This window comes from Silene latifolia, chromosome 2 (genome assembly GCF_048544455.1).
Source record: "Silene latifolia isolate original U9 population chromosome 2, ASM4854445v1, whole genome shotgun sequence".
Classification (NCBI taxonomy): domain Eukaryota; kingdom Viridiplantae; phylum Streptophyta; class Magnoliopsida; order Caryophyllales; family Caryophyllaceae; genus Silene; species Silene latifolia.
The window spans coordinates 195,652,559-195,669,009 of record NC_133527.1 but is presented as its reverse complement, the minus strand read 5'-3'; the positions used below and the strand labels follow the sequence as shown (position 1 = coordinate 195,669,009).

The following is a 16,451-nucleotide window of genomic DNA, read 5'->3' as shown; positions in this document are numbered from 1 at the left end:
GCGCGGTGCCCCAAATTGGTGACATCGTAAGCGGAAGTAAGCTGGAATTATCGAGTCAAAACCCTATGTTTTTCCATCACGTATCCAGAAAAGGTGACGCAAGCGTAGTTGTTACTTGTTGGCGAAGACGCTTTAAAATATCATGTTTGATGGAAAACATCACATAATAGTCAGAAATTAGAGTGCGAAGGTGCAAAGCTACAAACAAAAATGAAACATAGGCCATAATTTTAAACATTTCCTAAGCCGTCCAGTCAGTTTAGCTAACATCTCTAATCTACTTGGTGTGTTTTAGCTAAAGAAAGGCACAATTCATAATCTGACAAAGGTAGTACAACAACCACCTCCCATAATAACAACATTGGCATCAAATATGCCAGTAAGTCTCCCTTGTGACGGATATCCGTCAGAAGCTTGTGGCGGGTCAAGTATCACCCACAGGTAGATGACACAAATTAAAGTGCTTAGGGAGTCACAAATGATTTGTCTTATCTACCACGTGAGTTTTGCTTGACACGTCACAAACTTATGACGGATATCGATCGTCACGAATGAGAATTTGTGCAAATATGGTGAGTAATACAACTTGCAGAGGGCCCATATTTGATATGCATAACCGGATAACTTAGGATGAAAGCAAAGTCTCCACTAAAGGCAATGCATTCCGAGTAGAGAAACCCCGACCTTCCCAACGAACTCTTAAAGATGGAGTCATCTAGCATTATTATATTATATATAGGTCTCATAATGAGACAATAACAATACTTTTTTTAGATTTGACACGGGGTAGGACGATTAGCTGCAGCGATTTGTCTGGACACCTTATGGGTAGAGTGGAGTAAGAACTGCGGAGACATTCGTATGTGTTAACCGCTTCGGCATCAGCAAGTTCTTCTGCTTCCTTGCTTCCTTGCTTCCTGTATAACTGCGCCCGGGACACATGCATAAAAACATGACTGAGAATTACTCCTACTTAAGTAGAAGTTTGTAGTTCTTATATACCCCAATGCTCTTAGTGCAACCTTAAAAAAACATGATTGAGAATTACTCCACTCAAGCCCACAAATCAATTTGAAACAAACCAAACCGAAATTAACACATGGTACAAAAATCAATTAAGACATAATTAAAGACGGAGTACAAAAGAAGCTCGATTTATTTCAAAAGTTAAATTGTCTCACACAAGACAAATTATCATAATTATCTTCAATATTTTATTTGATTACTGCATAGGTCCATCTCTTCTTAGACAGGTCAAGTTTCCCTTTGTTAAGACCGTACCTCCCCTTCCCCAACTGTTTTTAAGTTTTAACTGGCACGGGTCGCTACGTCTCTGACCAAATGTGCATCAGATTTCAGTTAACCTACAATTTACATATACTATTCTTACCTCAACTCCGAAATTATATATATTTTCTCGTTCTTTCATAATATTTTCTTACCTCAACTCCGAAATTATATATAAACAGCTCTTAGAAAGCCCAGTTCTAACTCGCAAGATGAATTTACAAATACAATAATCAAGTTTATATAGTCACTTGAAATGGTTGATTATAATCAACCATTAAGTTATTTTTTAGAATGTAATGTGTGTACTATTTTCTAAGACCAACATGGCCATTTTTTTTGTTAGGAGAAGAGAACATCATGACTTTATTAATACGAATAAACAAATACAATCATACTTGGCTATTTTATACTTGAGGCCGGCTTTGTTTTGCCCTGATTCACCAGCAGTTTGATCATTTTGGGCCTACATACGTTTACAGATTTTTTAACGGAATATGCTTACGTTTAAAAGACTTTCTGATTCAGGAGGCACTTCAACAATTCTATCAATAATTCTAATCATGTGTCCATGATGGATTCAATAACAAACCTGGAAACCATGGGGCAATAGTCCTTCCATTTAAAATCCACTGACTTATGAGGCGTCAGCTGTGACCCTTCTTTAGGAAAACTCATCCAAAAACTTGCTTGGGAACCAAAATCAGATGCTCAAACTTCACGGTTTAATATTGGCGTGATTTTTCCCACGGTGTATCTGATTACATTATAATGTACATTTAGTATAGGTTTTCAAGATGTCACCATCGACTAAAAGATCTCTTTTACCTAAAAAAAAGGAAGACTTTCCTTACTTATGTATAGGAAATTTGGAAAGACAAAGTATACTTCGGTCAACAGGACAATGAATGAGTTACATGATGAATACGACAAAGGCTACCCGTGTAACATAATCTATATCACTCGAACTCGGTTATAAGTATCCAACACCGGGGCATGTCCAAGCGTTACTTGACTATTTTATGGGAAAAAGAAAATGCCGGTGTTCTTCGCTTACAATTAAATGTCCAAAGGTCATTCTTATATCCATATGTGGAGTATCGGAATCAAGTACGCAAGATAATATAAAGAGGCAGACTAACATAAAATGTACTGAGAACTGCAATATGAGAGTAAAACAAATTCAGTAGGAAATTCAAGATAGTGTTGCGAACACTAAGCACAGTTGCAAATTAATGTCATTGACCATTGGACACGAAACAAGCTATGACATCTGCTAGATATATGTTAATAGATGCTTTTGCAAACTGCAACTTTATCTATCTCAAAAGATGGGTGTCAACAATCAGTCTTACAAGTTGACAACAAATGAAGCTCATCAGAAGTGAACACATCGATAAGAGATAAGCTAAAAAGGGATAAAGCGAGCAAAAATACCTTATCCCTAACTGCAAGCTGAGCATTAAATCATAACTTCGATGACCTTTAATAATAGCTTCACCTGGTCTTTTTCACCTCTTTTGCTAGTCTCTTCTGCCTCCGTTTTACTCTTCTAGTCTAGACCTGAAAACGAATGACTTTCAACCACCTTACTGATTAGAATACCTTGCATATACTCTCGCTCGAGGAGTCTCTAAGGACTCTAAGAGAAACTATAATTTTCCAAATATATAGAATTATGACATCCTACTGCAAACACAGGAAATCTCTAATTTTAAACCAATCAATGTTGAAATTTTTAAACAACAAACATTTCCCATTAAATCCCAAGTAAACCTAGAGGAGACATCCCTTAGCAAAAGACTAATGACCTAATTAACTTTGATAACAATATAGTGAAACAAGTAAAAGTTGGCATATGCAGGGCCAAAACATTCGTCAACATTCCTAGCACTCCTGCTTTTGCAGCCTCACCTTGGCATCTATCATTAGTAGCACATTAATCAGGTACCGATAATTAACCCTCACAGAAGCTATGCACTGTGTCACAATTCCAAAATCTGCAAGACACTTCTTGCGACAAACACCCTAAAATGAGTCCAACAAACAAAGCTCGACCGATCAGTTGATGGAGCCTTGTAGTAAATTTCTTGCTCGTTAAAAATTTCAGAAGAAAACAAAGCTGTAGAAAGTACCCTTCATGGTTAATTCATTGCATAAGTTTCTTAAGGAGCCACTACTTTTAAGGCTCGACTGATCATCTTCAGCCCCAATACTTGGAATCTGCATAGGGTCCTTGTACCGCTCGTCCAAACAATCCTAGATGTACACAACGCACATAGTCTTCTATCATTAAAATGAGAAGCTGACCAAAATGAAATTTAGGACCTTATTTGGAACAAAAACAGAAATATATCGACCAGAGAAGAAGCAACAAAAGGACAAACCCCTGGCTAAGGGTCCATAAAGATTACTTCAAAGAAGAAGATGCACAATGTTTCGCCCATCATGTTTTTAAAGAAATTGATAATTACGTGAAACAAAGGAAAAGGAGTCATGAAAGTATGAAACTTTCTGTGTCTCAGACCTTTTTTTGGAAGCCAAAGACATAAGATGGGTCATTTGTCAAATTTTCTACTCGGGTGCTCGTACCAAAAAAACAAAAATTGACCCATTAGCTTCTCAATATCTCTTTACTACTATATGGGAAGGAAACTGAAAAAACAACTCATAAACCGGCTTTGTTACTTGTAAGAAAGCTTTTGGTCAGCTGCTGACATCTAGCTCATATCACATCCAAATAAGATTTCAAAATTGGGTGATCTAGCTTTTCCAGTAACTGCCAATTATGCGCCATGAGACATGTCTATTACATCTGAAAATCCTAGCCTAATTGCCCAAAGCACCAGAAATCATAGACCAAAGGTAAAAAAAATTGCACAAGAAGTGCACGACACACCGAAACAGTTTTGAGAATTTAGTACACACACACTTTGCCAAAATGTAGCAAAGCGCGACATCGATGAACCCAATAACCACAAAAAATTAGCATGTAACAACTAACAACAACAATTCATAAACAAGTAAGCACTTGGCTATCCGAGAACCACATTTGCGAGAAGTCGGACCAACCGAAACACATTCAAACCAAATATATAATTAAAAGAAAGACAATGCAGCGATTTAGAAATTGAGCAAACCGTCAACAATCGCTTTCATCACCGATCACGCACCATTGCATTTAGATAAAAATTTGAGCAAGCCGTCAACCACCGTTTCCATCAACAGGCGCTACCACCGGTTCCGATGGCTCCTACTCCGATTCGTCTTCTACTCCATACCACTTGATTTGTGTAATACCAGCTGTAATACATAAAAGAGATGAGTTAGATGACAAATGCAATGACTCAAACCATAGATAGTAAGTCAAAGCACAAATACACTAAAACAGGAGTTAAAAGATATAAGGCATGTGAACTTTTTTCCTACCTGAAGAAGCATGTACAATGTTGACTCATAATGCAATTGAGGGTAGTTTGTTTTTGTAGATTCCTACAACACATAATACTCCGAATTGTCAGTCTCACATAAGACTAAATTAATATTTTGGAAAATTTCGACCGATATATCCCAGAAATAATGTTCTCTCTAGCGATTTTAAACTGATACTAAAATACATAGGCCCACAATGCCAGGGTGTAACACCAAGAACAGCAATTCCATCTGATCCGTACCTTAGTACTGTAAAAATGCGAATCAAAATAACTTCTCATCACTGGAACTTTAAGAGCAAATGGCTCACTCCACTCATCAGTAGACCACATCATTTGGGTCCTCTTATTGTGACATTAAATGTCCTAAAGCTGGCACTATTCCATCTCCCTACTACATATATACTACAACCCATCTTTCTTTCAATCTGAACCAAACAAATATGTGAAGAAACTAACATCAAAGACAGTATTTCTACCTTACCAGATCAAAGTTTGTCCATCCATAAAAACAATGAATAGGCGGCACTAAAGAGATGGAAAGTGAATAGACAACTTTCACTGGGTTTTAAGGCCATCCAAAAGCTAATTTTGGAAAGTTCCATATTCGGGACGGTTTCACATTCATCTCAAAGAAATGTCAACCTACAACATTCATAACTATTCCATAAAATAGCATTAAGAAGAAAAAAGAAAATAAACAAATTAAAGCTCGAAAGCTTCGAGTATAATTTAATTCCCAACTCAATGGAACATTTCTCAACAGACCAACAAATGAATTACACAAAGAAACCACAAACTCAAACAAGATTCAAACATTATCAAAAGTGTCCGTAAATTACCAATGTATACAAGGTAAATATTGACAAAACAAAGATACACACAGTAAAATTGACATTAGTAAAAAGTAAAAACGCCACAAGAATTTTATTACCTTGTGAGCCTAGCGCAAGCTTTGGCAAAGAACAACATCAATTCTATCATCTCTCATTCGTTTCATGCTTATTGAAGCTGCACAAGTAGTTTTGCAAACCATAATTAATTCCATAACAATACAAAATATATGAAAACGAAAAAAAAAAAACAAATAAAGTTGATATGAATTTAGGGGAAAAAAAACTCGAGCAGGACCTAATATCAAACATGTTACAACTATACAAACAGTAGAAAGCACAAACTAATTCAAAATCAAAAAGTAAATAAAAACTCGAACATGACCTAATACCAGATCAATCTGAATCAGACAATAACGATACAATTAAGCAGCTTCACTTATCACAGTGCATCAAAAAGTTATTGCATGCAATTAACTTAAACCTTTAGAAAAGGCCTAGATCATTGCATGCAATCAATTTAAACCCAAAAATAAAACCCTAAATTATTTAAACTAACTCAAAATCAATAATCCATCCAAATAAGTAACATATAGGAAGTTAATCACAACTCAAAGAAAGAAGAATATGCTTTACAACTCTATAAATAGGAAGAAAAAATAGAGGAATCAAGGGAAAATCACCTGTGATTGATCTACCAAAAGTAGATGAAAGGGGGAAAGTGGTAGTAGTGCTTCTCGATGATTTCCGTTGTCTTCAAGAACAACTATTCTAATCGCATAGCAAAACTCACAAAGGTAAACAGTACGAAAATCGTAAATTGATGAAAAGAGAGAGAGAAGAGGAGAAGGTGCGAAAATGGTGGAAGTCATTTTTGCTGAGATGATGGAGATGGAAACAAAAGGGGAACTGGGAGGGAATGATTCAGGAGAGACGGGATTAAGAGGGAAAAAGAGGGGGGCATAATGGTCAATAAGTGACAATGATACTGTTACAGCTACAGTAGGGGAAGTTTGGGTTTTTAAAAGAGTATATGGATAAGGGATTAAAACAAAGGTTGGAGGAGCTTCCAAAGCAATGATATAGTGAGGAAAAGTAGCTCATCAGTTAGGTCAGCAAATAAAAGGGACGTAAGCGCATAATATCCACTTACTAAAAAAGTAGCTCATCACTTAGGTCAGCAAATAAAAGCAACGATTCTTATAAAACAATCAATCTAACGGCTTAAATTAATCTTATTTTCACATCTCCTTATATATAACGTACATCAATAGCCTATCAAATCAAACGAGAAATTAACACTTACTAAAAAAGAAAGATGGCAAATCAAGTTTCAACGAAACGTGTTGTAAGAGTTGTGGGTCTTTGTGGTTCCCTTCGTAAGGCCTCCAACAATCGTGGCCTCCTCCGCGCAGGTTTTTCTTTTTTTCTATTTTAACTATTTTATTAGACAAATAAATAACTATCGACTCGAACAGAATGAATAATTTATTTTTGTTTTTTTTTAAAAAAAATTAAAAAATAAGACAAGATTAAGATTAAGAATGAGATGAAACTAAAACTCCAACAATGCAAAGAGATGCTAAGAAATTTTGGGCCGCCCTTGTATGATTAGCGAGCCTTATACGGTACCATTGTATATAATCATATTAAATGGTTAATTTTATTGTAATATCAGTAATGTAGCATCAAATATAGGAGTAATTGATATAACATTAATTAGTGCAGCAATGAAGATGTGTTCGGAGAAGATAATAGAAGGAATGGAGATAGAAGACGTAGATATATCAACCTTGCCAATGCTCAATACTGACCTTGAAGTAGATGCCACTTTCCCGCTTGTGGTCCAAACCTTTCGCCAGAACATCCTCCAAGCCGATGCTATCTTTTTCGCTTCTCCTGAATACAATTATTCCCTTACTCGTAAGAATAGTTTTTGATATATGAATGAATATAAACTATTCTGATTACTATTATTTGATACAGGAGTTTAACAATTCTAGTCCTCTTTTTTTATTAATCGTAGCATTGCTAAAAAATGCAATTGATTGGGCATCTCGACCACCAAATGTTTGGGCGGATAAGGCAGCTGCAATAGTAAGCACACAAGCAGGTGGAAGAATCTGGCAATACCATCTTCGTCAAATTGGTGTTTACCTAGACATTCACTTCATCAACAAACCCGAATTCTTTATCAATGGTGTTCACGGAACTCCACAACAGTTCGATACTAATGGTGACTTAATTGATCCGGTCACCATACAAAGGTTGAAAGATGTTCTCATCGCGTTACGAGTTTTTACGCTTCGTCTCACAAATGCCCCCAGTTTTTAGCATATTAGCTACTCTGTATTTGGTTTGAATTTCGTAGTTAGACGGTATTATGATCGTCGACCGATTGATATTCCCTCTACAAAAGCACTTGAACATACCAGTGCAAGGTTTATACGGTTTGTGAATTGTCATACCAAACACAATCGTAAATCTCCTCCTTCTAAGTTGTGAGTTTGTGACCTTTTTGCTTGATTCATGTTATTCCTCTTTTTCTATTTAAAGTTTTTACTATTTTTCATCGAGCTCATTATTTACTTTAACAATTACTCTTATTGTAGACGGGTATGTCCATTGAAAGATAATATATCACCACTTTTTGTTTGTCTTATTATAAAAGCGGTAATATATTTGACCCGTATACAACTTCAGATAGATAATGTCCGTCTAAAGTGAGATTTTGTGTCACTTTCAAAACTTATGAAATGGGTATATTAAAAGTCAAAATAACTCTAATTGATCTTGACAGTAAAATCCTAATATATATCATTGATGTATGGGAATTAACTAGGCCTCCCAAATAAATTTGAACCTGAAAATATCTAAATTGATATACGATTGAAAGCAGATATAAGTAACTTAAATAGAACCCGAGCGGATTCAATTCAAATCGACCCAAAATTGAATTGAATTTTGTGAAGAACCACATGTTAGGTCTCTTACATTGGAGAAAGAGAGAAGTGTAATCACTTTATAAGTTAAGGGGCTACTTCGCTAATTGCCAATTGGTTTTGGGATGGAACCTCCTTGGACTTGTGAAGTGGACACTCTCTTCTCCTCCTTGACGGGTGAGGCCCAGGCCCATGTTCGATCTAACATGGTATCAGAGCCTAAGGTTTAGTCATGGGTTCCGAGACGAAGACGGATCCGAAAAGCGACGACATTCCCGTTCAATGAAAAGCGAAACCGGGCCATTATTTGGCGGGTCCGAAAAGCAACGACGTTCCTGTCCCATGAAATAGGTTCGAAAAGAATGGCGTTCCTGTCGATCGATCGAAAAGGAGACCTTATATGTGAGAGGGCGTGTGGAGATATCACATGTAGGTCTGCCATATTGGACAAACATAAGAGTATGATCTACTTTATAAACCAAGGAGCTACTCCACCCATTTCCAATTGATTTTGGAATGAAACCTCTTTGGACTTGTAAAATGGACACTCTCTCCTCCTCAACGGACGCGGCCCAGGCCCATGTGCCACTTAACAAATTCTTTGTACTGAAAAGATAACCAAACCTAAATGTATATGAACCGAATGACCTGAAATAAAAACATTCATTTTCAAATAAAAATACTAAAACATGAATTTTTTTCAGTGATTGTTTATTTATTTATCTACGGTAAACTATTATATCCAAATTGAAAAATGTGACGACGCGAATATCAGGCCAATTTTTCTTTACTCAATTCAAGAAAATTATTACCATATGCTCAGTTGAATAGTTGTCAACCCGATTCCACCGTACGCAACTCGAAATAGTAGAAACCAATTCAAGTGGCTAATCGAAATGACCTCGATCGAAATCGAGCAGATACATAAGCTAAGGTAAACACAAATAAAATTGAACTAATTTAACGTGTTTTGAAATCAGCGGATGACACGTTTGCAGGGTCTAGAACTAACACCAATCTCTAGACGCACTAAAAGCATCGATCGACGAATAAAGTAAAATAAGATGCATCGATTTGACTTTTGAGCTGTACTTTTACGTAAACTAGTATAGTGAATAGGAGGGAGTATAGTGTAAATAGACGATTAAATCAACTGGTTTTGATGTTTTATAAACTCGATTTCAATTCACTACAATTTTTATAATTTACATTAGCTTAATCATTTTTGTCTTCATTTCGAGCAGTTTGGTTCAGCTTGGGGTGTACACTGGGCCGGGTTAGGCTGTCAATTTGTGGCTCAGGCCCAGCACTAAAAAGGGGTTACGCTGGGCTGGGCTCCATAATGTCTAGCCCGGCCCATACAGTGTTCTTTTAGTGTTTTTTGAATTTTTACCCGGCCAAGCTGGGCTGAGAATTTGGGGCACTGGCCCAGCCCGGGCAAAGGGCGCGGCTGGCAGGGCTAGAAAAAATCGACCCATTAATATGAGCTGGGCGGGCTGGGCTGAGTTGACCCACACCGTTAAACAGCTCTAGGTTCAGCCCAACTAAGTTAAGTTCAAATAGTTTTAGGCTCCGTTTGACACGACATTTCAGGTAGCTTATTTGACTAAAGTAGCTTATTTGACCAAAATTTCAGCTACCTGATTTTTTTGCAAGTGTTTGGCAAATAACTTATTTGGTCAAATAAGGTACCTGAAATGGAATGTTACATCGGGTAGCATTTGAGAAATCAGGTACCAGAAATAACTTATTTTCCATTTTTTACCCCTCTATTCTATAATATTAAATAATTTTCATATACTTTTACGTCATTTTACCAAAATCAACTATCTTTTCAACTAGTTTGCCAAACACATTTTTATATAATCGATTCCTTATCACCATAATTTTCATTCTACCTTATCGATTCACCTTTTCGGTTTCGATTAACTTTTCGTTTTAATTCCTTTTTTCAGCAGTTTTTCCAAACAAAGCCTTAAGCCTAAAAACGAGTCCACGTCACATAATACACCTCATATCAAAATTTCGGGAAGGAAAATGAGATAGCGTCACATTGTCACAACCCCGACATCAACCATGCTCCTAACTTCCACAACCAACAATCCACCACCCCACATCAACCATAGCCACAACCATGGCGAACTCTTATCTCTCCTCAACCAATGCACAACCATGGCTAACCTCAAGCAACTCCACGCTCAAACCCTCCGCACAACACCCTTCCATCACCCCACCCACCTCCTCTTCCTCCAAAGCAGACTCCTCCACTACTACACGTCCTTTTCCGACATCCGGTCCGCCTTTCGCCTTTTCGACACCATCGAAAACCCGAATACTTTCATGTGGAACACTCTAATCCGAGCTTGCGCTCACAGTCAGTCACACAAAGGGTTTGCATTTATGCTTTATTGTGATATGTTGCGTGTTAGTCAAGTTACCCCTGATAAACATACTTTTCCGTTTGTTCTTAAGGCTTGTGCGTATTTGTTTGATCATTTTGGCGGGAAACAGATTCATGCCCATGTTTTTAAACTTGGGTTTTGGTCTGATGTTTATGTTAATAACAGTTTGATCCATTTTTATGCGTCGTGTGGCGAGTTGGGTTGTGCACGGAAGGTGTTTGATGAAATGCCTGAGAGAAGTGTTGTGTCTTGGAATGCGATGATTGATGGGTTGGTTGTGTCAGGGGAGTTTGATGCGGCGTTGAGCTTGTTTTGTCGAATGCAGAGGGAATTTGACCCGGATGGGTATACGTTGAAGAGCGTAGTGATGGGTTGCGCTGGTTTAGGCGCTTTATCGTCGGGTATGTGGGTCCATGCTTATGTTTTGAGGGGTTGTGATGGTAAGGTTGGTAATGATGTGTTGTTGAACAATGCATTGGTGGAAATGTATTTCAAATGTGGGATGTTCGATTTGGCTATACGAGTGTTTGACGAGATGGGTAGACGCGACATTAACTCGTGGAATTCGATGATTCTAGGACTTGCTATACACGGACTGTCGAAGTTGGCATTGGAGTATTTTGACGAAATGACTAAGGTTGAAGGATTAATCCCAAATTCGGTCACTTTTGTTGGCATTTTGAGTGCGTGTAACCATGGCGGCATGGTTGAATTAGGCCGGGAGTACTTCGATAAGATGGTGAATGATTACTCGATTGAACCTCGACTTGAGCACTATGGTTGCCTTGTTGATCTCCTTGCCCGAGCAGGATTCATTTATGAAGCCCTAGATCTTGTGTCGAGCATGCCTATGAAACCCGACATTGTAATATGGAGAAGTCTTTTAGATGCTTGTTGCAAGCAAAATGTAGGCTTAGAGCTTAGTGAACAACTTGCTAACAAGATACTCGAATCAGAAGACGGTACTTCTAGTGGAGTTTATGTGCTCCTCTCCAAAGTTTATGCCTCGGCTGCTAGATGGAACAATGTTGGTTTAATCCGTCAGCTAATGACTGATAAGGGCATAAGGAAAGAACCCGGCTGTAGCTCCTTAGAGATTAATGGAGTTAACCATGAATTTTTCGCAGGGGATACGTCTCATCCCGAAAGGAAGGATATATACAAAGTCTTGGAGATGATAAATGAGAAACTCGAGTCAGTAGGATATAAGAGCGACCTTTCACAAGCACCCTTAGTCGACGATGAAGATGAAAACAGTAAGAAAGATGCTCTTAAGCTTCATAGTGAAAGATTTGCTATTGCTTATGGGCTTCTACATTTAGAACACGGTGTGCCAATTCGTGTATTCAAGAACCTTCGTGTCTGCAACGACTGCCATGAAGTTATAAAGCGGATATCTAAGCTCTTTGATGTTGAGGTCATTGTGAGAGATCGAATTCGCTTCCATCATTTCAGGGATGGAGCTTGTTCTTGCTCTGATTATTGGTAGAACCTTTGGTATTAATTTACTGTATGTAAATTTTGTATAGCAAATCATGTTCTTTCATACTCCCTCTAATAATCGAGGAATCGATCAGTAACGTTTACATTTGGATGGTTTTCGAGTCAATCCTTTAAATGTATTTTTTTTGGGGTATTGCTGCTCATTCACATACGCATTTTATTTTTTCACATACTTTTTTTCATGAATTTTCCATACGTTGCCCCTCATCTTCACAAAAAAACCCCAAATTGCGTCTTTTGAACACTTATCCTTCCTCAAAATATAATAAAACTAGATTTTGTGCCCGTGCGTTGCACGGGTTTCCAATTTGTCTTTCCTCTAATTGTTTAGACTTTTTAATATCATTTTGAATTATACGTAAAAGTTGTATTTCAATTACTCAAATAAGGTACTCCGTATAAATCTTCTTCTCTTATTAATTTGAACACCTTTCAATAAAGTTTCTTTTTTTTTTCAGAAATTTATCTTATTAATTTTATATAAGATTAAGAAGTACATTTATGTAAGGTTTCTAGGAATAGGAATTACAATTTGTTAGAATAAGAGGATAATTACAAATTATTTTAAAGTTTTATCCTTTAAGTTTTCACTTTTCAAATTTATATATAAATTTTTTAATGGAATATAATTTAGTAATTTGTAAATTAAGTTAGTTATCCGTACGTAAAACACCACATAGTTATATTAAACGAAACTTTCATTGAATACTTTGATTATCACCCAAATACTTAGCTCAACGATTGTCATCATCACCTCATTATACAATGTAAACTCCTCAAAACTGCAAGTCGTTTACCTTACTATGTTGTTTATCCCCATTGTTTATCTCCATATCAAATTAATAAATGTACAAACCCCTCAAAACTTGTAGTCGTTTACCAATTTCTTTGGACTTTTTGGTTAATTAAGGAGCATTAGAACGGTAGAACTGTAGAAATGTCAAATTAACGGGAAGAGCTTCATCTAATAATGTAGTTCTATTTTTTAGGTAAATGGAAAAATACAATAAAATATTACACTAAATGTGTTCAAGGAAAAATCTAAAAAAAAATGATAATAAAATGATAATTTCTTTTATGAGAGAGGTCTTTTATTGAGATTAATGAGAGACCATCTTTCCTGAAAATTTGTGCTCTTCTCGTAAAAAATTGTAGGTTGAAAAATGAAATATTTTTATAACAAAACAAAATCAATAAAAATGTAAAAAATGACGTCTTCTAACTTCATAGATAACTTTTTTTATGTATGAAAGCGATGATGAGAAATATGGAGCAATACGTACTCAATAACTGTCAGATATTTCTACTTCAAAGATCAAATAATATGAATACGATGGCTAACGCTCACCGTAAACATTGAGTTAATGGACGTATAGTAAACAAATAGATTTATCGTTTGGGTTAGCACCACTACCACTATTAATAAGATTGCATGCACATATATTTAGTTGCATGGTTTATGTATGTATTCATCCAGATTTCATGTATTATTATCATGAATACGTGGATGTAACATTATTTGTACTTTTACTTAAGATTTGATGTACTTGTATAGCCCCTAGAATTATATTTGTTCTTAAATTATATCACTTAGAGACAACTATATGTAACGTATTACACCCAAATTCATAACTTTTATACATTTAGATTATAGAGTTGGCATAAGATTTTGTGCCCGTGCGTTGCACGGGTTATAATATTGGTTCATCTCTCAATATTAACTAAAAAGGTAAGATATTGTGGATGACATGAACATAAATGTGAAATTATTGTTGGGGTCAAATTTAATTTATCAACCTCTTTATTTTAAAAAAATATTTAAATTTAAATTTAAATTTTATAATTTTTAATTTAAATAATTATCTAATCGAAACTAATTTAATCAAGATAATTAATAATTGCATTAGAAATAATATACATATTAAATCCAATTTTATTTAGCCTTGAATTTCATGCGTTTTTTTTTCTTGATTTAGCAATTGGACAATAGTGTTATTATTGTATATTTTGATTTAAGGAGGTGTTTGGTTGACTCTCTTGGAATAGATTGGAATGGATTTGCTCCATTCCAATGTTTGGTTGGAGTCTTTTGGAATGGAGTTAGATACCCAATGGATTTTAACTCCATTCCAACCCCTTAGAATCCCATACCCAACTTCCTCCCTTGTACAATTTTAGATGAACCAAACAAGTTTATAAAGGAATGGATTTAGAACCCCATACCATTATGGGTTCATATTCCAATTCATTCCATTCCATGCTATTGGACCAAACGCCCCCTAAAATTATAATTATTAACACATGCCATAAAAAAATGAATCATACTTTAATTTAAAGATACCAACTAATATTATTATCAACAAAATTTGTGAAAATATACCCCTGTATCAAAAATCATTTTATAGACATCAAAAATATCTTAAAAATAAAAGTATTCATAAAAAAATGTTATTCAACCAGCAACAACCTCTTTATTGCTTATATAATAATATATATAATGATGTTATGTCTATCATTATTATTCAAACACAAATTAGTTAATTACATTAATTCCCTTACTCTACTGATTTTTTTTTTCCCGAATTGTGATTAAATTAACTTTTGTGCATTTCATTGCATTCAATTTCCTGGGTTTTTCCTTAATTACAAAAGTGTCGAGGTTTAAGCTGTCCTAAAAGCGATGTTGTGCGAGGCTATGTGTGGTTTGCATGCTATCACTTTAATGAAACTATCTTGTCTAACTTTGTCATTACTTTAGAATTGAATCAAGGTATTGCTTTTGCTTAAATCACAACCAGATCGATGTTTTAATGATTGATAAGATTGGGATCCTTCTGCACAATTATATTGTCCAAGGAATACAAATATAAAGCTTGTTCCATTAATTATCAAGGAGCTCGTGTTTTAACTTAAATCTTGCATCCAAGACACAAAAGACTCGCTGTTTTTATTTTAATTGATGCTACCATTGTAATTGAAGTTCACCTTTCCGATTTCTAGGGCTCAACTTTCAATGAAGCTCGAAAGGAGTAGTCCGCCGATGTTAGGAGACATGCAACTGATAAGTATTATGTTTAGAATCATTTTGGTTGCTTTGATCATGGCAGTGTGCGGGTCATGCCGGATGAACATTAGCCTTTCACTGTTGCGTGCTTCTCCACCGTATATGTTGTGCAAGAAGTTGCACTCGTCACGAGCCTAAATTCAAGCAAGGGCCTTGGTCTTGATTATGTCTGGGGGCCATTGGTATCACACCTGCTCGCATGCTGCAATCAGATCTTCAATCTCAACCGGCCCACCTCACACATCGCCTAACGGCTGCTCTGATAGACTGATACCACTCTTGGCCCAGAATTTAAGTGGAGTAGCCTGACATATATAAATGAGTTGATACCACTGTTCGGATGTAGCAAAATTTTGAGGCGATTTTTTTCTGGTTATTCACTAAAAAAGTCTTGTGCATCGTAATAACAATAATCTTCTTCTTCGGGTGCTTCTTCCATGTCTGGCTTTTGTCATGGAACTACAACCACAAATCTACAATGAAAACACCGACAATCTAACCTAATACGGCCTAATTAAACTTAACCTCAGAAAACCTTAATTAGTTTTCTCGATTTTAAACCGTCATGTGCTTCATCTACAGATTTATCTGTACTGAATTCATCATCATAGCCGTCTTCAATCCTTTTAATAATTACTTCTGCTTTCTTTTCGGTATCTTCGCTTAACCTCAGAAAACCTTAATTAGTTTTCTCGATTTTAAACCGTCATGTGCTTCATCTACAGATAAATTGAGTACAGAAAACCGTCCCTTGTTTCGGTTGCAACGCCTCGATCTGCAAGTCAGGCCTCCTAACTTCCTCTGAATTACATCATCGTTGCTTCCCGTCGCCGGATTTTGGTTTTATTATATGTATACTTGCTTCGGAATCGGGTATTTATACTTGAGCCAGGTCGGTTTCGGGATCGAATTTGGCGAGATATAAGATAGATTTTGTGATTAAAATATGGGAAGAGATTAAGATTGGAAATCCGAGACAGAGTCCGGAG

General features: G+C 36.1%; 2 protein-coding genes and 1 long non-coding RNA gene across 6 annotated transcripts; 2 read left to right on the top strand and 1 right to left on the bottom strand.

The window, feature by feature from the left end:
* Nucleotides 1–211: 211 nt before the first annotated feature.
* On the bottom strand, nucleotides 212–4,457 carry LOC141644213 (uncharacterized). 4 transcript variants are annotated; one of them, XR_012543953.1, is made up of 4 exons: nucleotides 4,428–4,457; nucleotides 2,725–3,546; nucleotides 1,880–2,044; nucleotides 212–925 (listed from the first exon to the last, which is right to left on the bottom strand). It is a non-coding gene; the product is annotated as an uncharacterized LOC141644213 (long non-coding RNA). The 4 variants fall into 4 exon arrangements; XR_012543954.1 differs by lacking the exon at nucleotides 212–925 and adding an exon at nucleotides 1,674–1,753; XR_012543955.1 differs by lacking the exon at nucleotides 212–925 and having other exon boundaries at nucleotides 1,674–2,044; nucleotides 2,725–2,850; nucleotides 3,423–3,546.
* A 2,354-nt stretch (nucleotides 4,458–6,811) lies between these two features.
* LOC141632498 (NAD(P)H:quinone oxidoreductase-like) lies at nucleotides 6,812–8,126 on the top strand. The gene is made up of 3 exons (XM_074445047.1): nucleotides 6,812–6,966; nucleotides 7,280–7,474; nucleotides 7,578–8,126. Exons 1-3 carry the CDS (start codon nucleotides 6,870–6,872, stop codon nucleotides 7,883–7,885), a joined length of 600 nt encoding a protein of 199 aa, XP_074301148.1. The 5' UTR covers nucleotides 6,812–6,869; the 3' UTR covers nucleotides 7,886–8,126.
* Nucleotides 8,127–10,503: 2,377 nt separating this feature from the next.
* Nucleotides 10,504–12,521, top strand: LOC141632493 (pentatricopeptide repeat-containing protein At1g59720, chloroplastic/mitochondrial). Its single transcript, XM_074445041.1, has one exon. The coding sequence runs from the start codon at nucleotides 10,570–10,572 to the stop codon at nucleotides 12,382–12,384; it is 1,815 nt and encodes a 604-aa protein (XP_074301142.1). The 5' UTR covers nucleotides 10,504–10,569; the 3' UTR covers nucleotides 12,385–12,521.
* The last annotated feature ends 3,930 nt before the right edge of the window (nucleotides 12,522–16,451 follow it).

Coding starts and splice junctions, on each gene's coding strand:
- LOC141632498 (XM_074445047.1), top strand. CDS start 6,870: ATGGCAAATCAAGTTTCAACGAAACGTGTTGTAAGAGTTGTGGGTCTT. Junction 6,967..7,279: donor TCGTGGCCTCCTCCGCGCAG/GTTTTTCTTTTT, acceptor TAATTAGTGCAG/CAATGAAGATGTGTTCGGAG. Junction 7,475..7,577: donor ATACAATTATTCCCTTACTC/GTAAGAATAGTT, acceptor TATTAATCGTAG/CATTGCTAAAAAATGCAATT.
- LOC141632493 (XM_074445041.1), top strand. CDS start 10,570: ATGCTCCTAACTTCCACAACCAACAATCCACCACCCCACATCAACCAT.